The sequence below is a fragment of the Bos indicus x Bos taurus genome, chromosome 25 (assembly GCF_003369695.1).
Source record: "Bos indicus x Bos taurus breed Angus x Brahman F1 hybrid chromosome 25, Bos_hybrid_MaternalHap_v2.0, whole genome shotgun sequence".
NCBI classification, from domain to species: Eukaryota; Metazoa; Chordata; class Mammalia; order Artiodactyla; family Bovidae; genus Bos; species Bos indicus x Bos taurus.
In genome coordinates this window covers 16860735-16883888 of record NC_040100.1, presented here as the reverse complement: position 1 = coordinate 16883888, position 23154 = coordinate 16860735, and the positions used below count along the sequence as shown (strand labels likewise).

At 41.6% G+C, this 23154-nt stretch overlaps 1 protein-coding gene across 2 annotated transcripts in view; it reads right to left on the bottom strand.

Moving 5' to 3' along the window:
- XPO6 (exportin 6) overlaps nucleotides 1-23154 on the bottom strand; it is a 107029-nt gene that overhangs the window by 38995 nt on the left and 44880 nt on the right. For both annotated transcript variants that reach the window (XM_027528165.1, XM_027528164.1), the window contains exons 6-9: nucleotides 21526-21603; nucleotides 11953-12406; nucleotides 8566-8692; nucleotides 3890-3999 (exon numbers count right to left, since the gene is read on the bottom strand). In XM_027528165.1, the coding sequence (XP_027383966.1) occupies nucleotides 3890-3999; nucleotides 8566-8692; nucleotides 11953-12406; nucleotides 21526-21603 (769 nt within the window). The remainder of the gene's footprint in view (nucleotides 1-3889; nucleotides 4000-8565; nucleotides 8693-11952; nucleotides 12407-21525; nucleotides 21604-23154) is intronic.

The window sequence follows — 23154 nt, the reverse complement described above, 5'->3', positions numbered from 1 at the left end:
AAAAGGAAACTAAAACATATTAGAATTTGATAGATAAAGCTAAAGCAGTGCTCAGAGGGAAACTAAGAGCATTAAATGCTTAAATATACAATGGAAATGAACCTACAGATCAGTGTGGCTCAAACCACAAATGTGATTTCAGAAGCACCCCAACTTCTTCTGAGAGTTAAATAAAATGTTATGTTAAGGCAACTACATAACAGCTGCTTAGTAAATGTATGATGAATGAAAGAGAACAAATGAATCAATATGCAGGCAATGAACAAACAAACCTACAAGTCAGATAACTACAAAGCACTGAAGCACAATCCTGGATAGCTTTTTCAACTCAGTGAAATAACTAAGATCCTATTCACTTGCTCTCTGGGGCAGTCAACAGCATGAATTTCATGTATGAAGAGCTAGAAAGCTACTGGAGCCCTGACATAAACCTAGTTAATACCTTTTACTATCAAAATGCTGTGTGTCACAATGGCACTTCCTCTTTACTAAGCAGAAAAACCCGCTCACAAGAAAAGGGCAGCAAGTTTTCTCACGCCTACCCACATTTGTTTACAGTCCAATCTAATGTCACCTGGAATCCCTAGCAGGTCTGTGGCCAGCACTTGCCAGTACTCTCATGACAAAGGGGTTCACAGGACATGACTCAGTAACTTTAGGTTGCTTAACACACTTCAAGTTTCCTCATCCTCCTGTAAAAAGAAGTTCTACCCAGGTGTCTCCCTACACATTGACAAGCACAGAGAGAAGGAAGTTAGAGAAAGAGAGACAAAGGATGAGAATACTTATTTACTGAACATCTACTATCAGCCAAGGTACTTTACACACACTGGTTCATTTAATTTGCTCAAGAACTTGTAAAGTAGGCACAACCATTCCCAAAGTACAAAGGGGAAAAGGAGACTGAAATTCAGGTCTTCCGACACCACTGATTCAAAATGGCAAATCTGGACAGTGAACCCCACTGGCAATCAGTTCAGCTGGGTGCACTACAGAACATTTATCTGTTAACGATGCGACTCAAGTTCTCCAAGCCCCCACCAGCCCTGAACAAGAAATTCTTGAGCATCCTCATTGAGCAAGGAACATGCGGAGCTCCAATTTCCAAACTCCTAGGACCAAAAATAAATCTATGTACATTTATACTTCTAAATTTGTAGCCTACAAAGCCTACCACTTTGTTGTGAGGAATGATGCAAAACCTATAAACCACAAGAGACAGGAACTGAATGCTGTCTCTGTGACTTAACCACACCTACGTCTCCCATTTAAGACACCAAGAAAACATCTGACTACTTCCTGCAAGACCAGTTGCTTCTGAAATTCTGGTTCAAGTCACAAAAGCCCCCTGCCTTCTTTCAGATATATTTTATCAGTTGAAAAACATTTGACTGCATTGACAAGCTCTTCACTAAAAATCAATGAGGTAATTATCTGTAGCCAGTGCTCTTTATCAGCTGCTTCAATATATTGGGATCTCTAAGATAACCCAGAGCTGTGGTTGCCAAACTTTGAAAACTTTAAGATTTTTTGAGTATGTACTTCTATAAATATGCTCCCTAAGAGGTGACAGGAAACACAGAGTTCAGCTATTTTCTTTGAGCACGCAGCAGACTGCCTTGAACACCATTCTTTGTAGTCTACTACCTTTGACCACTAGGGGGTGTCAGACTGACAAGCTTCCCCCAGATGATGGTCACCACTAACGGCATAAACCAGACGAGCTTTTGAACGTTTGGGTTGTTTTTTAAAAGTATGAAAGTGTTATATGTGTATTTTTTTTTTAAGTCATGAAAAATCAGAGAGCCTTATTTAGGATAATAATCCAATGATCAATGAGAAAAATCCCTAGTGTTTAAAGCGGTCAGCCAGGACCGCTGACAACTGTGAAGACAGATGCCTGAGCAGGCAGGCCGGTCAACATCTGCAAGTGGGCTGAGGAGTCTCTGTTGTCCAGGGGTCCTGTCATTTAACTCCACAGTCACCACCTCAAACGACAGCAACGTCTTCGATGACTTATTATTACTGTGTGGTCACTACTGTGACCATCCACTGAGTGCCTCACATGTGATCGACACTATGCCTGTTATTTTATATGCGTGATTTCCTGAATCCCAGCCATTCTGCAAGAGGTATTAGTATGCTCGTTTTGCAAGAGGAAATGTGATTACCATATGACTTGACCAAAAGTAACACTGCTACCATGAAGCAGAAAAGGAATTTAAACTGCACCACTGCTCCTTCTATTGGTGCAATAATCAGCGCAAGTATCTCTCAGTGGAACAATACCGTATTCTCCTCACCTAAAGCACATTTGTACTGTGCTTTTAAAAGCATTTTCGTGCTGATCATTTCCTCAGCTTATTCTTCCAAAAAGTCTGAGCGATGTGAAAGAGCATCTAACCACTTAAATATAGCAAAATCAGGCACAGTCCCAGAAGCAAAGGATGCGACTGCTCAGCATACAAGAAAGAATCTGGCGGAAGCGCCTTTTCTTTGAAGAATCTCATTCAACAACACAATTACTCACAGTTGGCAAGTTCACCAAAAACAGGATCTACTGTTGTGTAAGAAGGTTTCTGATACACAAATATACTACCCAGAACCACATGTGACCTGACACCATAACAAGCTGGAAGCTATTTTGCAATCATAAAAATAGTTTGGGAAATGAAAGTGCAAAAGCTTAAACTTGGAATGCAAATACCGTTTAGAATTTTAAAAACTCTTCAAGCCTCAGCGATGGAAAGAGTTTTAAGAGGTTCAGTCCAACTCTCCCCAGATGGGAGTTCTCCTCACCACCTCCATTTGGCCCTCTCTGCTGCTGCTGCTAAGTCGCTTCAGTCGTGTCCGACTCTGTGCGACCCCAGAGACAGCAGCCCACCAGGCTCCCCCGTCCCTGGGATTCTCCAGGCAAGAACACTGGAGTGGTTTGCCATTTCCTTCTCCAATGCATGAAAGTGAAAAGTGAAAGTGAAGTTGCTCAGTCGTTCCCGACTCTTAGCGACCCCATGGACTGCAGCCTACCAGGCTCCTCCGTCCATGGATTTTCCAGGCAAGAGTACTGGAGTGGGGTGCCATTGCCTTCTCCTTGGCCCTCTCTAGGAGAGATGTATTCACTGTCTCCACCATCCACCACTGATACTATTTACTGAGCATTTGTAGTGTGCTGAACACTCTAGATATATTAGCTTCAAATAGTTACATATATAAGGACCACAGTGTACAGGAAACATACTTTCTGCCTGCAAACAAGAAAAATGGTCTTGAGAAACGTGGGGAAAAAACATTTCCCCATTTTCTGTTTCTAAACTATAACAAGAAGTACAAAACTAATTATCTCTGGATAGTGGGATTATAGACAACTTATCTTTATTTTTCTATCTTTGCTAGTTTTTAAAATAAATACTTTTTTCCCTGATAAGTATTCATTATTTAGGAAATTTTCAAGCACATACAAAAGAAGTGAGGATACAATGAACTCCAAGTTCCTACCAACTAAGTTCAACATCACTTGTCAACAAATGGTCAACCCACTTCCCTCACTAGCCCCAGGGAATTATTTTAAAGCAAATCTCAGACATCATATCATTTCATCCAATAAATACTTCAACTTATATCTCTAAAGTAGGGGTCATGGAGGAGAAGGGGCCACAAAAGCATTATCATACCTAAAAATTTAATACATGTTACTTTTTTAATCAGAAAAATGTTTTTAAAAATGAGGTATCTAAGGGGAGAGAAGAAAAGAATGCTCAATGGCATTACTACCTGAACAGCGTAAGTGACTCGGTTTCACTAAAGCGGTCTGACTGCGTGGCGGACTCTAGGCCACAAGAGAAACTGACCAAAATGTCTATTTCTAGTTATTGATGTTTCTGTGGTTTACCTGTTGAGAACTGCTTCCTTGTCTCCCAGACGGCTTTTAATTTTACTTGTCAGATAGTCCAAAAAGAGCGTCCAGATATCCAAACAAGAGAAGTAACCTTCATGAGTAGGCTATGGTGCAAAAGAAATCCAGACAATGAAATTACTTAATGCAACTACTCCTTAGAAACACACCCACCAGTGTTTACTTCCACCAGAACGCTACAACTATAAGCCTAGGTTCCCTGGACTTCTTAGTAATAACCACAGTTGGTGTCTTTTATTTGGTCTTCACGATTGGGCCCTGTTGAATTAACAAGACAAGGTTACCACGGAACATATTATTAAGGAGATATTATGCAGAACAAACCAATTTACAAAATAAGCCGAGAGAACACCTATGTTGAACTCTGAGACTGTGATGTGGAGAGTTCTCACTGATCCTCCAATTCAAATCTGCTTCAGAGAAAAAGAAATTGAGATCCAGAGATATGTTCAATGTCAGGGATAGGAGCAGGTCTCTTTACTCCCCCAGCCAATACTCTTTCCACTATGTACTATTATAAAACAAAAACTAAGTTTCAGAGGCTTCTAAATGACAAGTTTACACATGTGAACATTAGGAAAGAAACACTTGCAGTCTTCCTACATGACAGACTAAGTGAGCACGTTAAGTCTGACCCACAGGCTCCGGCTCATCTGCAAAGTAGATGTGTCAAACAGGCTAACAGCAACCTCTCGCCTGAGTTTTGATAAGGACAAAGTGAGAAGACAGCAAGTCTTTATAGGGTCCTAGAAACTGGACCACTGCACTTTCTCAGGAGTTTTGCTAAATCCAGGCACTCTCTTCTCCAGTATCCAGTCCTCCTCATACACATTCAGTTTCATGTGTGGCACCCCCGCCCCACAATCCCTTATGTATCCCTTCGAATTCTTGCTACCTACAAGAACTCCTTGGATTTACTTGTGATTACTTCATTCAACTACATCATTGGTAGCAGGATTAGATATGGCAAGAAATAATAACACGATCTTCTTAGATCAGCTTCCTTCCATTTCTGATCCAAGAAAATCCAGAAGTTTACCTGGGCAGGTATGAAATTTGTCCAAGAGGTAACTTACAATGATGGTGGTGGTGTACAGTGAGAGTTCTATACCCAGGCTGAGTCTAATAAGACAGAAAAGCTATAAACTTAAAAAATGTGGCAGGGACTTCCCTGATGGTCAGTGGTTAAGAATCCGCCTTCTAATGCAGGGGAATTGGATTTGATCCTTGGTCAGGGAACTAAGATCCCAGATACTGTGAGGCAACTAAGCCTGGGGGCTCTGGAGCCGGTGCTACACAACTAGAGAAGCCTAAGTGCCACAACGGAGAGCCCGTGCGCCACAGCTAAGACGTAACACAGTCAAATATGTAACCTTTTATTTTTTAAAGTGGCAGACGCCACTCATAATCCACAGGGCAGCCCTGGAACTAGACTGCTAACAGCTCAATCAGGACCACTGGCAGGGCCATCCTCAGAGCACAAAATGAATTAGAAAAATAAGCAGGGAAAAAAAACACAATAAGCCATGTGGAAATAATATGGGTAGCCTGTGGACAGGCACTGACTGGCAGCCAGGAGATGTAGCCTTGTCCTGGCTGTAGTGTGCTGTGCTTCCTATCAGGAGCTTACCCAGTCACCCTTCCTTGACTTGAAAAGCAATACCTATCAGCTCCCTCACCAAAAAACATAACTGATGCATGTGGCTTTTGAGAAAAGCGAAGAGCTAATGGCTATGTCAAAGTGCTTCACGATTACACACGTCTTTCTCATGCCTTTGAATTGAGGGTTTACTATGTGGCTTGAGGCTGGAAGAAAGTTGGGCAGATACACCCTCTTCAGGACCTGAAACACCATGGTTCACATCCATATCTACAGGCCCCACTGTGAGGCCTCCTGTGCTGCCCACAATCTGGCCTTTGACAACTGCTCTGGGCACAGAAGGCTAAGGTCATAAAGATGGATGGGCTGACCGCACTTTTGGTGTCAACTCTGCAGAGCCCTCACAGACTCCTTTCTAAAATGTACCCATACTCAGATTTACTCATCAGATTCCAGAGCCAGTTAGTCACTAAAGACTAACTGGCAAGCGCCTTTAGAAACTAATGATGCCACTTCTCCTTTCTCCAGGGGATTTGTTTCCATTTGCATTTGGTCTATTTGACCTTCACAACAGTCCTGGAAAACGGAGAGATATTTTTCTTCTTTCCATTTTACAGACTAAAGAAACCAAGGCTCAGAAGTAAAGTCACCTGCTAAGGTAACAAGATAAGGAACAAAAAGAGAACTAGAGGACTTCCCTGTGGTTCGATGTTTGAGAATCCACCAGCCAATACAGGGGACACAGGTTCAATCCCTGGTCCAGGAAGATTCCACATGCCACGGGGCAAGTAAGCCCATGAGCCACAACTACTAGGCCTACATGCTCTAGAGCCTGTGCTGTGCAATGAGAAGCCCTTGGCCGCCGCTAGAGAGTAGCCCTCACTCACTACAAGTGGAGAAAGCCCTCGTGTGGCAAGGAAGACCCAGCTCATTCAAAAATGAAAAAAAAAAAAAAAAAGATGCCCCCCTGCAGTCTAAATCCTTAGAAATTTAAAAGACATGTCCAAGGACAGAGGCCTATTAGAAATAACCAGAGCTCAAACACTCAAAGAAGTAGTCATTAGACATGCATACTTAATACTTAAAACATTTTTTTAAGCTTTCTTCTATAACATGTATCTTTAAAAGATCCCATTTTACATAGAGAGCAAAGCTATATGACATTCCATTCTGTTTTCCCAAATAAACCCCTTCTTTCTGCCCCCAGCACTGGTTCCTTCTCTCTCACATCTACTGCACTTACTCTACAGTATCAATCAAAGCCTTCCTTCTCTCCTGATTCTCTTTCCAGTTTCTCCCATTTCTGATATTTCTCTCCTACATCCTCACCCTCCTGTATCGCATCACCTCTCTGTCCCATCTTAGCCCTGGTGAGCTCAGCTGGCTTCCTCCTAGCTCTGCGCTCATTGGCCCCTCTATCAGACATCTCATCAATTCTTTAACCTCCTCCTCCTCCACCCATGCCCTTCCAAATCCCCTATTACATTCACACACCCCTCCCGGCCTCCACCCTTGCCTCTCCTCTAGCCTCATGAAGTTACAACATGTTTCAAACCACCAAAATGACTAGTTATAAAATCAGATGCCCTCCCTGACCTAGCAGTTCCATCCCTAGTACACACCAACAGAAGGAGTTATGCATGTCACCAAAGGCAGGCACAAAAACGTCTGCTGCATGATTCATGACCACCAGAAACCGGAAGTAGCCCAAACCAACAGTGACACGGCTTCTAATGACTTCCTATAAAACAGTGAGAAAAACTCCTGCCACACACAACACAGATGAAAAACATAATGCTGAATGAAGAAAGTCAAACAAATCTACATTGTATGCTTCCATTAGAGGCGTTCTAAAACGCCTCTGAGCTGCTAAAGTCAGAACTGGGGAGGATCTGGGAAGGACATGAGGGCGATTCTGGTAACATTCTATTTCTTGACGTGGGTGGTGGTTACCTGGGAAATCTTTGTTCATTTTGGGAAACCTCATGAAGCTGTACACGTATGATCTGCACACTTCTTTAGGTGTGTAACCCTTCAACAAAAAGCTCTGGAGGGGAGCAGGGCAGTCTGCACCTTGAGGTTTGCGGAACCTCAATTCCCCTGACCAGAGATTGAACCCAGGCCATGGCAGTGAAAGCCCAGAATCCTAACCACCAGGGAACTCCCCAAAAAGCTCATTTTAAAAAGGACACGCAACAAGGACCTACTGTATAGCACAGGGAACTCTGCTCAACGTTACATGGCAGCCTGGATGGGAGGGCAGCCTGGGGGGAGAATGGATACGTCTTTATGGGTCACTGAGTCTCCATGCTGTCCACCTGAAACTATTACAACATTGTTTATCATCTATACCCCAAAACAAAATAAAGTTAAAACAAATAAAGACAATTATACAAAAGGGAAAAAAAAGACATGCAAATGAGCACAAGTGAAAGGGCATGACTGAAAGATCCAAAACAGCACTGCGATGACGGCTGCCCAAGTCCATGCGTCTACTGAACACCGCTGAATTGTACAATTACAACGGGTGAATTTCTTAACAAGTGAATTCTATCTCAATAAAGTTGCTAAAATATATACAGAAATAAAAAATACTGGGTGACCAGAACTAAATTCTAATGAAGAGAAAGGACTTGGCTTAAGAGGAAATACAATAGGAGCTCAAAAAACAACTGCAGAATGGGGGGAACAACTGGATCCACCAAAACTGAACTCTTGAGAGCTGCACTACCTACCATCTCCTTGTGGGAAGGCTTAGTGACAGCTACAGACTACAGCTGCAGGCCCTGTGGGTTCAAATTGTGGCTACACTGCTTACCAACTCTAAGACCCTCAGCAAGTTATTCTTTGTGCCTCAGTTTGTTTATCTGTAAGATGGGGATGATAATAACACCTACCTCAGAGGGCTGTTATGAAGGATAAAGGGGTTCATCTTCATATAGTAAGCACTAGTAAATGTTCGCAAAATACAATAATGTCCTTTCTCCTCAAAATAACAAAGTGGGCTTCTTGGGTGGGAAAGGGATGGATATGGGCCATTCCAGTGCTTTACCTGATGAAATGTGTACTTGAACAAAAGTGTCAAAAACTCCACCACAGGGAACTGGGAGTAGGACTCGATTCTCCTTAGGTGAACGCTCACAAAGAGCCGCAGAAAGTCAGTAAACTTCTCGATGTAGCTAGAGAAGACAAGAAGACAAAAGGCGACAGTGAGAAACGCAGTCACCTCCTTAGAGGAGAATTCAATTCAATCCAAATTTCTTCAGTACAAAACTATACAGATTTATAACATATTTTCAGTTAAAAATATAAAGGCCTGCAACAATTACCTACAGGTCAGGCAACCCTCCATTCCATTACCACCTGAAACACAGCAGAAAAGCAACTTTAATCCTCAGACACCATCTACTAAGGCATCTTATAAGCTAGCATCCTCACATTTGCTAACTCAGTGTGATGACCCAATTAAAGGGAAAGGAAATGGTACTGAAAGGTCGACGGGTGGATCTGCTGTCATTTCAATGTGGCACGTCTGGAGGGCTGGTTTTCTTTGCTAAGAGGCCAAAATATTAGAACAAATGTGCTAAAAACCCCAAAACAAAGCAAGGCTATACAAAAGGCATGGCATCCAGGTAAGATCTATTCAAGCTTGCAACCGAATGTTCGTGTTTTTCCCCACCCTCTAGCTCTAGTGCTAATTAAACATAGCACATCCCAATCCACTCTAAAAAATTTCAGAAGTAAGGGAGGAGGGCTGTTCGAGCTGGACAAGACTCAGGGACAATTTAGTGATGCTTCATATTACAGATGAGGCCCAGAGAGACAAAGTGACTGGCCCAAGGTCACTCAGCCAGCTCATGGAAGAATGGGACCACCATCCACTCCCAATCCAGTGCTCTTTTCTTTTCACATCACAGGGAGTTCCCATTTCATGTGTATTCAAAAATCATTTCACAGAGGAGTGTGGGTCACAGCTGTAAGGATAAGAGATGTCTGTTATTAAATACACAGCACGTCATCACTCTCACATTTCAGAAACTGTCATTATAAGCCCCTCAATACCAAAAGGTGATTAGAAAATGAGATGGGTGTACCTCCATAAATCACATTTCAGAGACTGATTAAAAAAAGGTAAACCTGGCCTTAGCCAAAAATTATGTTGGCTAAAAGCAATTCTGAAAGTCCTAACTGCAAGAAGCTGGCTTTTTTGTTTAAAGCAAAGATATATTCGATAATAAAGGGGAAGAAGACTAGTCCTGAGAAGAGCAAAACTGGCCCATCAATAAACGTCCCAAATTGCTTCTGGGACCTAGCACCTGAGGGTGACCAATCTGTCTGTGTGGCCGCCACACACAGGCAAGTTTATCTGAAGCTTTAAAAAAAAAATTACTTTGTTTGATAAGGATCATGGGGCCAAACACTTAAAAAACAGTAAGGCACCAATCAACTGTTCTTAGAGATGGGAAAGTACAAGAGAACTTCTCTCTGAAGCCTTCAATCACTCAGACTCAAGAGCAGGAACTCTTCATTCCTTGCTCTGCTTATTACATTTTGACGTGGTTATTCAAAGCTGTCAACCATTTTACTGCTCTTCAGGAAGCTGTACTCAATTCCCTACCACCCATAAAAGAAGAAAGAAAAGTCGTAGGTCATGTAACACACAATCTCATTTTATTTTCATCTCCAACTCAATTTTTAAAAAGAATACAGGCAAGACTGTTTGGCAGCTGACACTCAGATTTTATTTCACCTCATTTTCTTTCCCTTGCCCACCTTCTGGTACAGGTGCCAATGAGCAGTAGAAAGTTAGGGAAAAAAGCAGGAGAACAGAGGCAAGAAACCTGGGGTTAAGTAGCTCCTAAACAACTGAGAAAGGACTTAGCTGTTTAGAATTAGGGGGAAGGGACCCAAGAGCCAGGAAGCAAGCACACAGTATTGTTCATGTCACCTTTCTGCTTCCAGGCACCTCTCAGCTTTCACAGGGCAAGAGGAAGCACAGGATTAAAATATAAAACCAAGAGCACAAAAGTTACATGTGACAAAATCAGTATACATCATCCATGATGACATTTTTATACCACCCAAATGTAAGCCGTAACAGACATTAGACTAAAAGTAAAAGTCAAAACAACTGATATCTGTTTGATGGCTGGTGTAAGCTGCTAGGTTAACTGTTAAGTTTTTTCAACCATATGAAGATACAGCCTTACTTAACCAAAGCTACAAAGGATATAAACATATACAGTTGTGTGTTTGAAAGCTGATACCTTTGAATTCAGATAGAAAGCCATTATCAAATAATGCAAAATAAACCCACATATTACCATATCAGATTATGAGTTCCTTTGTGAATATACGAAGAAACTTTCACAGAAAGCTTGTTCATGATGAACCAAACCAAAATAATCTTACATACCAATTTTTTTCAACTTTAGAAAAACTTGTGAAACTTGCTAAATTTAAAAAGGACTAGAACTGTCTTGACTTTAGGCACTTGACTTTATATCCCACTGCTTACTCTAAGGAAAAGGAAATGGCTTAACTCTGCATAGCTTAACAACAAAAACAAACCACGGAAAATTAATTGAAATACTAACGACTTTTGCTCCCAGGCAATCTAGAAATATTTACTAATTCAATACAATTTATTTGCTTGAAACTTTCTGAATGGTCAACAAAATGTTCTTGATATATACGCTTCCAATTTTCCCTTGTTTTTACACAGCAGTAGCATCACATTAATGAACACTGTAACATTCATAAATGTTATCATCTCTAACGGAAATAAACAATGAGACTGTGCCTCAGCTCACTGTGGAGTCATCTGAGTTCTTAACAAAGACAGGTGAAGTGACTTTAGGCTGCTTTCAAGAGGACAGTAACCAAGAAACACAGATGTCTGCCCACAGGAACATCCCCCTCTCTTCTGAGGAAACCTTGCCAGCGGTGTAAACTTACAATTGTGACAACATCCCTATACACTGCACGACGTTCATTTGGGAAAAGTCAAACAGTGAGAACCAACAAGCAACACCAAGCGAGGAAAGGCGAGTGTAACTCCTGTACCTCCACGGGCCTCCTCTCCTGTGCTTGGCTCTGCCGGAGCAGCGGTCCCCGCTCCTGCACCACCTCAGACCTGCAGGCAAAGAGTGAGGAAGAGGGCGGACGAGGGAGGAAGGGAGGACAGGAGATGGACGGGCAAAGAAGACAACCAACCTGTACAATGTACAATCGCTTTTCCTCCTCAACTTATTTCCCTTAACCACCCGAGCCCTTGCGGCTAAGCTCAGACTTACTGGTACATACCTACCTCTCCATTCCTCACCAGGAGCCCCAGATTCTGAAACCAAAGAGGATTACGGACACTATGCAGCACAACGTGATCAACAGTCAAGGCCTGTTCTTGGGGCACAGCCGAAGCCACACCTGTTGTCATTACCTCTCATCGAGTTCTTCTAGCCTGCTCTTCACTGTGTGGGCATTGTTATCCTTGGTGATTTTCTGAAGGAGGTAGAAAGTCTGCTGGAACATACGCAGTAAGTACTCCTCAAATTCCATAGGCACACAGTTCTTGGACATGAGTTCATTGATGCAGGACATGGCCAGGACCCCCAGCCGGCCTCGCTCTTGACCCAACACACAGTTCTGGCTGCTGCCGTTAACTGATGCCATCTTTCTGGCCCGGATGTCACAGCCAAAGCGCGCAAAGTGGAAGATGGTGGTAAGGAGGGACGGGGTGATGCTGGCAGACAGAGGAATCCAACTGAAGAGATGGGCCAGGCACTCCAAGGCCAGGGAACAGATATACTCACTCTCCGCATCAAGAATGGGGATTGGCTGATTCAACAGTTTGGCTGAGCTAGGACTCTGCAACAGGTTACTCAGTAAGTCACCTGAAATACAAAAGACTTTAAGATACACGCCATCAAATCTCTTACAAACCAACTTAAGAAAGAATTCTCCTTAAAAAACAAAAAAACAAAGCATTAGTACAAAGCAGAAGTTCTCAAAGTTTGGCCCGGGGACCCCTAAGAGTCCCCAGGAACTCCCTTTGGGGGTTCACAAATTCACAGTATTTTTAAAAGAATGCTATTTTCCCCTCTCATTTTTATTATCTCTCAAGTGTAAAACAGAGCTCTCCAGAGGCTACATTCCACTAGCAAGAAAAAACAAAAGCTATCTATTATTAAGCTATATGTTAGAGATTTACAAACTATAAAATAACTCCACTCTAAGTAAAAATTTCTGATCGCTTTGGAAAGTTATTTTTTCATTAAGATATATTATTTGTTTATATGTACTGAGTTCAGTACAGTTACTTTTAAAAGAATTAATATGTAAATCGACTATATTCCAATAAAAAAAGAATGCAGGGGACATGGGTTCAAGCCCTGATCAGGAAACTAAAATACCCCATGCCTCGGGGCAACTCAGGCTACATAACCACAAACAAATAACCCGAGGGCCACAACTGCTGAGCCCGAGAACTCTAGAGCCCATGCTCCACAACCAGAGAAGCCCTCGTGCCACAACAAAAAACACTCATGCACGGCAACCAGAGACCCTACTCCCTCTCACCACAACCAGAGAAAGCCTGTGACCCACAATGGAGAGCCGTCATAAAATCTTATAATGTTCTGAAATGTGCACAAATATAACAGTAGTACTATTACAACAATACACTATAAAACCAAGATGAATTTATATATAATGACACCTCCCAAAAAAGGATTAATAAATATTTCTAAATTTTCTCAGTTTTGATATCAATAGATAAAACTCATAAAGCTCTTTGAGGACCTCAATAATCCTTAAGAGTACAGAAGCTGAGGGTGGGTCAAACAGGCTGAGAGCAGTAAAAAGGTACAAACTTCCAGCTGTAAGATAAATAAGCCCTGGGGAGGGGATGTGATGTACAGTATGGTGACTATAGTTTACAATACTATATTCTATATTTGAATGCTGCTGAGAGTATAAAGTAAGTTTTCATCCCAAGAAAAGTATTTGTAACTATGTGTGGTAATGGGTGTTAATAGATTTACTGTTGATAGATCAGAATGTGGTGATCATTCTGCAAAATATATACAAATTATTATGTTATGCACCTAAAACTAACACTAACAGTGTTACATGTCAGTTATATTAAACATCTCAATTTAAAAAGAGAGAGAGAGAATAAACAGGCCCGAGGACCAAAAATTTAAAACAACTGGGCTAGTCAAGGTGAGGTCTGTGGACCTGCATCAACATAACCTGGGAGCTTGATACCAAGATGCCAATGATGGTTATGATACCATCAGAGACACCAATGATCAGGCGCCACCCACTCCCACTGAGCCAGAACCTAGGAGGGTGAGGAAGCTGTGCTTGTACCAGCTCTCCAGGTGATTCTTATGCTTGCTTACTAGTTTTGAGGAGCACTGAACTAAACACCAAAGGAAATCACACAAAATGAAATTGGGGGTGGAGAGATGCCTATAAAACGATTTTAGAAAAGACAAAAAAAAAAGACATTCAGTAACTATAACAAGAAGTCTTCCTGAAATAAAGATGAGACTTTATAAAATAAAAAGGCTTATTCTACCCCAAGAAAAAAAGTAAGGAGTAAACAATACAAAAACTTTAGGAATAAAGAAGGAATGAAGGCAACAAAAGCGCATACACAAGGAAGAAAGCCCTGAATCCAGATTCACAGTAACATTCAAAGCCAAAAGCAGAGGCGCACCGTCACAAGTTCTGGGCCAAAGAGTGACTTGAGCCCAAAGGTCTCCTTTCAAACATGCAAAAATTCAAATAATATATTGACAAATTCTTAGGGAGAATAATGAACAAAGAAACCACGTAAATAAAGAGATAAACAAAAATGAAGAATTACGGAATGGAGAAGCTGTGGCAAAGGGAGTACTGAATTAAATATAGAATCAAGACTACACAAATGGAAGAATTATAGAAGGCTGTGCTAGCTAACTTTCTTGTCTTTCACAAGCATTAAGTCTCAAAATATATGGACTAAAATTAAAACATGTAGTCAGAAATTTGTTTTCATAATCTTTTTTTTCCTTATCCTTGGAGATATCTTTCACAAACTAATATTGCTTGTGGAAAAACGTCTCACAGTCAGCAATTACTTCCATTTAGTACTTTCTGTTAAATTCAAGTAAAACTAAAATTTAAAAGCCTTTATCAAAAAATAAAAATAGGACTTCCCTGGCGGTCCAGTGGTTGAGTATCCACCTGCCAATGCAAGGGACAAGGGTTTGACCCCTGGTCCCAGAAGACTCCACATGCCGCAGAGTAACTAAGCACGTGAGCCGCGACCACTGAAGCTTGTGCGCCTGGAGCTGTGCTCGGCAACGAGAGAGGACATGAGAATGAGAAGCCCAAGCACCACGACGAGGTGAAGTTCAGGCATAACAATGAAGACCCAGCAGTCCAAAAATAAAAAATAAGTAACTTTTCTTTAAAAAAATAAATAAATATATGTGTTATGATGCCATTTTGTCCTTTTATTCAGGACAAAATTATTTTATTTACTCTATCTTTATATCTATGTAGAAAGAGAGGTCTAAAATGATGCTATATCTGGAAGGTGGAATACTGGATAAATTTTTACATTTTAAATATTTTTTTACCTTAGCAGCAGTTTTCATATTTTGGGGTCTTAGAAGTCTTTACACTCTTAAAAATCATTGAAGACACCAAAAACATGTTTATATTGGTTATTTCTATTGATATTTGTCATTAGAAATTAAAACTGGAAATTTTTCAAATATTTAATTCATTTAATAATAATTAAGCCTATTTACCTGTTATCATAAATAACGTTTTTAAACAAAAAAGATTATATTTTGCCCTATAAAACGTTAACGTGAAAATAGCACTGTTTTTACATTTTTGGAACTCTCTTTACTCTGTGGCTTAAAAGAAAATGAGGCGCTTCCCTGGTGACTCAGATAGTAAAGAGTCTGCCTGCAATAAAGGAGATAAAAGTCTGACCCTGGGGAATGGCTACCCATTCCAGTATTCCTGACTGGAGAATTCCATGGACAGACGAACCTGGCAGGCTACAGTCCACTGGCTCGCAGACAGTCAGATACGACTGAGTGATTATCACACTTCTGAAAGAAGACAGCTAGATTCTCTCATCTGCTTTTTGTACTGTGTTGTTTTACTGACATATATGAAGAGAACCCAGCTTTACAGATAATAAAACTGAAAGAGAATGAAGTATTTTAGTGGCCTTTTCAGATAATGGCAGCTACTCTAATAATAAAATTTGAAAAGCACCGATTTCTTAAAGATTAACTGCAATGCAAAATCTGAACGAACCTGTTTTTCAGTACACTCATAAGAGTGAGAATAAAAATGACAAACCATGTCTCAACAATTTTTATGAAAACATGGTTGACCTTTGGGACCCTGCAAGGGTTTGGGGGTGACCTCCACAGGTCCCCAGACCTACTGAGACCTGCCACCTTATATTAATGTTGGATTAATATGAACAGAGTAGTTAACCTTTCTCAGCCTCAATCTCCTCAGCCATTAAAATGAGGCTTTTGTGATTTATTAATAAGGACTTTAATTTCCACTGTTAAAACCAGATTAAACAGTTGTCCCCTGGCATCTATTCTGAAAGGTATTTGCTGGTTTCTGTTCTGAAAGAGCTGCATCCGATACCAGATGAGACTCATCGTGATCTCAGCTACCCAAGCTGATAATCAGAAGACCTGGCTTCAGAGAATAATGCAGAAGGATGTTCAAGAAGAATCTGCAAACATTTCAGTTTGTTACTGGATTAATTATTTTGATTGCTGTGGTGGCTATCCACCTGAGTCACACAACCTACTCCCTATCAATGACTATTTCTGGTATTACTTCTTTCATCATGGAACATGGAACATGGATCATGGAACAGCCGTTTATAAAAGATGCCAAAGTCAAAGGAAATCACCATTACCCAACTCTTAAAATTATCAGAGCATTTATCAACCAGGATCAAACTAAGGCTTTAGCAATGGAAGAACCAATCAGCATCACCTCAGTATGATCTTAAATTACACCCAGACATCTTTGGGACCCTGGGCCTTTTTTAAAGCCTCTTAAACCTTCTGGAAAAGAAATAAATTCTGGCTTTCAAAACAAAAAAGGCGGCCCTATTCTTCAGCTCAGAATTTTTCCAGAATGGGATTCCAGGGGGATTTAGAATAACTAAAACACAGATAATTTAGGCATTTCCCCCATGTTCCTCAGTTAGAGGCAGAGTTGAAACTAAAACCCAGGTCTAGCTAAAACTAAGGCTTTGGGCCTTAGTATTCCCAAAGCCTATGCTCCTTCCCAGAAGCCAGGTCAGGAAAGATTATGCAGCCAGGAAAAATGAACAGTCAGAAAACTAATGTTCAAATATAGAAAAGTATAGAAGATCTAAAGTCGTATGTAAAACAGTGTGTGTCCACCATGACCGAAACTACAGAAAAGATACCGGCACAAGGACGAAGACTGAACAGGATTATGCAAAGTAAACACAACCTACTGATAACCATACAGGACGATCTCTGATTTTTCTCCCCTCTCAAAACAAGTATCTTTTAATGTTGTTTCTCGGTAAAAATATTTTACTCAACTCTCAATCTTCAGGGGAATTTTAGTAAATCAAAGAAGAGTTTTTAACAAAACTGTTACTTGAATCCCAGTGTAGGAGTCACCACAGAACAGATACCCTGCTTCATGCTGCAGCATTTCCAAAGCAAAGCTAAGGCTTTACAAGCTACCTCCTTGATTATACAAAAACCTGTCAGTGACCTCCTCGTCCCTGAAATGGGCCAGGCACCAGCAGCAACAGGTACCCAGCCCCAAAGTAGTATGTGAGCTACTCTGGGGCATTTACTAACTTGGGAATACCTCAGACATGGTTGGAACACTTGTAAATGGGCTTTTATGAAAAGATCTCCTCAGCTTCTTCATTTTCTTCCTTACTGAAATTCCACGTTTTCTATTCCATTCTACCTTTTCTAGGTGTTTCTCAGCCTCAGCACTACTCACATCTGAGGTTGGCTAATTCTTTGTTGTTGTTCTATGTATTGTAGGATATTTACCAGCATCCCTGGCCTCTACTCACCAGATGCCAGTAATGCTCTTTTTCTTTAAAAAAAAAAAAAAAAAAATTTATCCACAATGCCAAATATCCCCTGCAGGGCAAAACCACCCCAACTGAGAACCTCTGACCTAACTGTAGCCTCAGTCCAGTAAAATGAGGAGGAACTCTTTTCAAGAAACCTTTGGAAGGAGGAAACAAGATCATAAGAGTTGTGATAACAAGTCCCATTTTTCCTACAGGTGAGAAGATATGCAAGTGCATGAACCTGTGCAACTTGTAAAGAATTTGGGGGAAAAAAACAGGAAGGTATAAACTGCTCACAATCAATTCAGGCCCTCTAGGACACCTTTACCTAAAATCTTTCCATCGACAGCATATGTACAGGTCTATATTTAAAACTGGGCTTCCCAGGTGGCTCCAGTGGTAAAAAACACGTCTGCCAATGCAGAAGACAAATGAGATCTGGCTTCAATCCCTGGGTCAGGAAGATGCCCTGGAGGAGGGCATGGCAACCCACTCCATTATTCTTGCCTGGAGAATCCCCATAGACAGAGGAGCCTGGTGGGCTAGAGTCCATAGGGTCGCACAGAGTCAGACACGACCGAAGCAACTTAGTCATGACTGAACGCACGTATTTAAAACTAAACACCATGTGGGCAAGGACAATATGGCCCCTTAATTTTTACTACAGAACAATCAAAGCTAGTTCAAAACTACAGTATTTATGTAATTCCATTTTGGCCACTTCTTCCCCACCCCCAAGCGAGGACAAGAGGAGAGTAACTAAGGAAGAGGGCTGGGGCTGCACGAGTACAGAAGGAAGCTGAACCGCAGCATGCAGATGGGGCACACCCACCTCCCCTCCCTCGCTCCCCAGAGCACGTCGCTCTTCTACGAGCACATCCAAGGGCAGAGAAGGTAAACTGAGTAAGCGTCAGAGCCAGGACTCCACCCGGGAAGGAGGAGGCGGGCAGAAGTGCTGAACATTTGGTACTGAGACAGCAACTCAGGAGACAGTGCATCTCAACTTGGAATGATGGTTCACATCACTGCAACCCTCCACTGGTGATGTGACCTCTGGCAAGTTACCCCCCACCACCACTATGAACCCCAGCTTCCTTTTTAGTAAATGAGCTATAAAACCACCATTGACTTCACAGGATTATGGCCTGGTGAGGTGAGTTTAGGAGATGAGTCAACAATTTGGGGGAACTATTCTGAGAAATTCAGAAAAGGCAATGGCACCCCACTCCAGTACTCTTGTCTGGAAAATCCCATGGACGGAGGAGTCTGGTAGGCTGTGGTCCATGGGGCCGCCAAGAGTCGGACACGACTGAGCCACTTCACTTTCACTTTTCACTTTCATGCATTGGAGAAGGAAATGGCAACCCACTCTAGTGTTCTTGCCTGGAGAATCCCAGGGATGGGGCAGCCTGGTGGGCTGCCGTCTATGGGGTCGCACAGAGTCAGACACGACTGAAGCGACTTAGCAGCAGCAGCAGCAGCAGCATTCTGAGAAATTAACTACATATACTCGTCAAAACTTTTTCTACCTCCATACTGTTAAGAGTAGTTGTTGCAGGGACTAGTCCCTGGGTTTTATTCTTTCAAAATGATCAGACAGAAAATGGTATTACAAAAAAGTATATGAAAAAAGAGACCAAAAGCTCACAGGGCCAAGTCTGATGGGCAGTTGGGCAGGGCAGTGAAAGTCTGGCAGGGACTGCTCACAAAGTGTGTTTAGGAATTATCTGATCTACTCACTGGGCCCCACAGTTTCTCAGAAGGAATTTCCTCCATAAAACTGAACTAATAGTCAAGAGAGCTAAAGAATTTTCTAGAAGTTTTACCACTTAACTGGGTCTTAAGGGCACAAAGGCAGTTGAGCAAAACAGAAGTTGATTAAATCATCAGTATTGCCCAAACAGTGAAGCAAGACCTGATGACTTCACCTGCAACTGTCATAAAGAGAAAAAGAGTTAACAAGTGAACATGTAATTCTTTTCCCCTTGAAGAGGAAGTGTGCCAGCTTAAAAATTTACTTAACTCCTTGGTCCATCCTCCCACTAGTCTCAATTATTTTGCTTTGTCTCAAATACTACAATTCAAAACTTCAAAAACTGTAATAGTGCCTAAGAGGCAACTCTCAAAAAGTATGCATCATATATTTTAAGGTTTTATTTATATGGAAATGTTAACTGAGTTCTTATCTTATTTCACCTAACCTCATAAACAAAACCTAGGCAAGCATTTATTATTTGTATTATCTAATATTACCCAACCTGACCTCCAGAAAATAAGTCTATCAAAGTATAAACTGAGTTAGCTCAGAACATGTACCTAAAGAAGTCAACTAAAACTCACAGCTTTTGGTACTGGAAAACAATCTCAGAAAAACAAGTTTTACTAAAGTAAACTGCTGCTATTCACTTAGCCATGACACTAAGCTAGCATTCAACCATCTAAAGAACTGACTTTAGCAAATTTCTATTGAAATGAGATTTTATTTTTTGCCACACCTCGAGGCTTATGGGATCTTACCAAGCAGGGGCTGAGCCTGGGTCCTCCGCAGTGAGAGCAGAGTCCTAACCACTGGACTGCCAGGGAATTCCCAAAAGGTCAAATTTTAAGATCAGCCAAATTGCAAGAGATTTCAAGGTATCTATTCATAAAATCAGATCTCTCCATCTTTGCAATTTCTTTAATCATTTAATATTTCAAAATATTAATCTGCTAAGTCACCTCAGATATCCACTTTGAAAATGAACGTTTGCCACCAAATAAAAATAAAATTCAATTTCTTATAGGCTTCTAATATCCTCTAGAACTCTGTAACAGTTTTTATCTAAGAAGTATGACAAAAGACTCTAACAGTTTTTAATCCAAGTATGATAAATAGAATTGGAATAAGTTAGTAAACTGTGAGCAGTCCTCAGAACTTCAATTACATTTTCAATTCAACCTCTATATATTTTCAATTCTACAGTAACTGCAAGAATTTCAACTTCCACATATTAACAACAGGCTACATGAAACCACTAGAGCTTAGAGCTGTCCAATTTCAACAGCCTATTTCCTTGAGGTAGAAGAGAAAGATGAGGAAACATTTCTCATTAGCCACATCAACCTTTACAGTAGAGGAAGAAGTGTGCGCACTTCACAGGATGTACTCTACTTGAAAAGCATTTGTGATCACTTGGTGTAAACAGAAGCCGTTTAGAAACTAAAAGTTCCTGCTCAGACACAATTTCCTCTTTCCATCCATCCTTGAAAGGAGCCATTTTTAGGTGAACTGCACTCTGACTTTCGAAACAGATATTAATACTAGGGACAATACTAAGCCACCAATAAACTATTCAATGGGCACTGCAAATACATCCACACTGTATCAAATGAATCTGAACTGAAGTAAGGTGTGCTGATCTCTACACGCTGGACCCCAATCCATCCAGACCAACATGACTTTTCCCTGAGCCCATGGAGAAGAAAACATTTTACAGGCTCATGCCAGCTCCTTCAGGCTGCCACCCACTTCCTATGACCTGACCCCTGCAGGCCTGCAGAGCAGACCTGTCATGCCCACAGGTTCATACCAACCTCAGCAGGAACCACACAGCCAAGGAATTTAAGAAAAAGGAAAAAGAAAAGGCCAGGAGGGACAGCAGTCATAGTCTGAAGGTCCCATCTCCCTGATGGGCAAGGAAAAACAAACTATGTTGTTCAGAATATTACATTAGAAAGTACTTATAAGGAACTAAGAAGTAAGAAAGACAGCTACTCAGAGGACAAGGGCAGAGAGGCCAAAAATAGATTAAGGAAGAATCTACATCTGTATATGGCACAGATAAGCATTTGTTACCCTGTTGAGACCCTCAAACGCAGTTAAAAAGAGGAACACGTGTGTGCTGCAGACCATACCGCTTTCTCCTGAGGTCGGGGATGGTGGTGGGGTGGCAGCAGTCACGCTGTGTTTGTCCCAGACAGTCTCCAAGATACCTGCCAGGAAAGGAGACACTGAGTTGAACAGAGAAATAAAACTCAACATATAAAAGTCAGATTTAGAAAAATGATGTATTGATATCTCTGATCCAACATCAGTATTTAAAAATCTGTCCCTCTCTCCAGCTGCTTTTTCTGAACACCACCACTGGATATTCCAAACTCAAATGTATTTTCTCCCACAAAGCGACCACCAATCTTCTCAAGTTCCTCACCAGACGTAAGTGCCATCCCACGCAATCTCGGCATAGGCCTTTGCTCTCCAAATCTGGCCTCACCTGCACCCCACGCACAGGCTTCACCACGCTGCACTGTTAGCTGTTCCTTCATCATGTGACCTCCTTCTCAATCTCTGACCTGCTCTCCGCCTTCCAATCCAACCTGACCTTTCACCAGACTAACTGCTACCTATCTGTCAGAATTTCACTCAGCTGTCACCTCCTCCGGGAAGTCTTCCCTGCTCAGTTTTGCCTGCACATGAAACATGACTACCATAACTCTTACTCTTAACGCATTATCTTTCTCCGCTAGTAGCGCACACACTACAAGAGGGCAGGGACTATGTTTCAGCACTCTTTGTATCTCCTTACAGAACCTGGTACATAATAAGATCATAAAAGCTTTTGAAAACATTTTGTTCTCAAAACATTTAATATTACAACGTGGAAAACTTTGAACGTATCATGCTAAGTAAAAGAAGCCAGACATAAAAGATCATGTATTCTGATTCCATTTTTGTGAAAAGTCTAAATAGGAAAATCCATTGAGAGGTAACAGGGTCGGGGGTGACAAAAACACTCTAGACAGCGCACTAGTAGTGCAGCCTTGTGAGTCTGTTAAAAATCACTGAGCTGTTACACTTTAAAATGGTAGATTTTATGATACGTGAATGACATCTTGATTCAAAAACGTCAATGTCCACACAAGTAGGACACAGATATCAGACATGGTCCCTAACTTTAGAAAGTTAACATCTAATTGCGTGTGTCAATAAATATCCTTTCAGTGAATAAATGCTCTGAGGTCTGGGTTTCCTCCTAGAGATTTGGGGAAGGATGAGGGGGCAGGGGGCGGGGGGAGTGACAAGTTTAGTTTTTAATCAAGCACTCTGACAACCAATTTTAAGTGCCCACCACATGCTAACCACTTCTGTTAACACATGCCAAAAAAAAAATAAAGTTCCTAGACATCCAAGAAGCAGCCTGGGTCAAAGAGCTAGAAATAAAACCCTTCCCTTCCCTACACTATTTTCTCCAGCAGCGTGGCTTGGCCTCACCGCCTGGCACAGCCCAGAGCCACAGGTGTCTCGGAACCCGCAGGTCCACCATAGCTCAGCAGGCATGGCCTTCACCCTGCTGCCCTCAAGACACCGGGGCTCCACTCTCTTCCTTGCCGTCCTCTCTCATTCTGCAGTTTGCTTTCTATTTGTTGTTACTCTTCGCTCATCATCACAAGGCTCTAGTACAACAGACCAGATGACAAAACAAACGCCATATACAGCTCCAACCTGGCGCACTGAGCTCCAACTCCACACCTGGGCTCACTTCC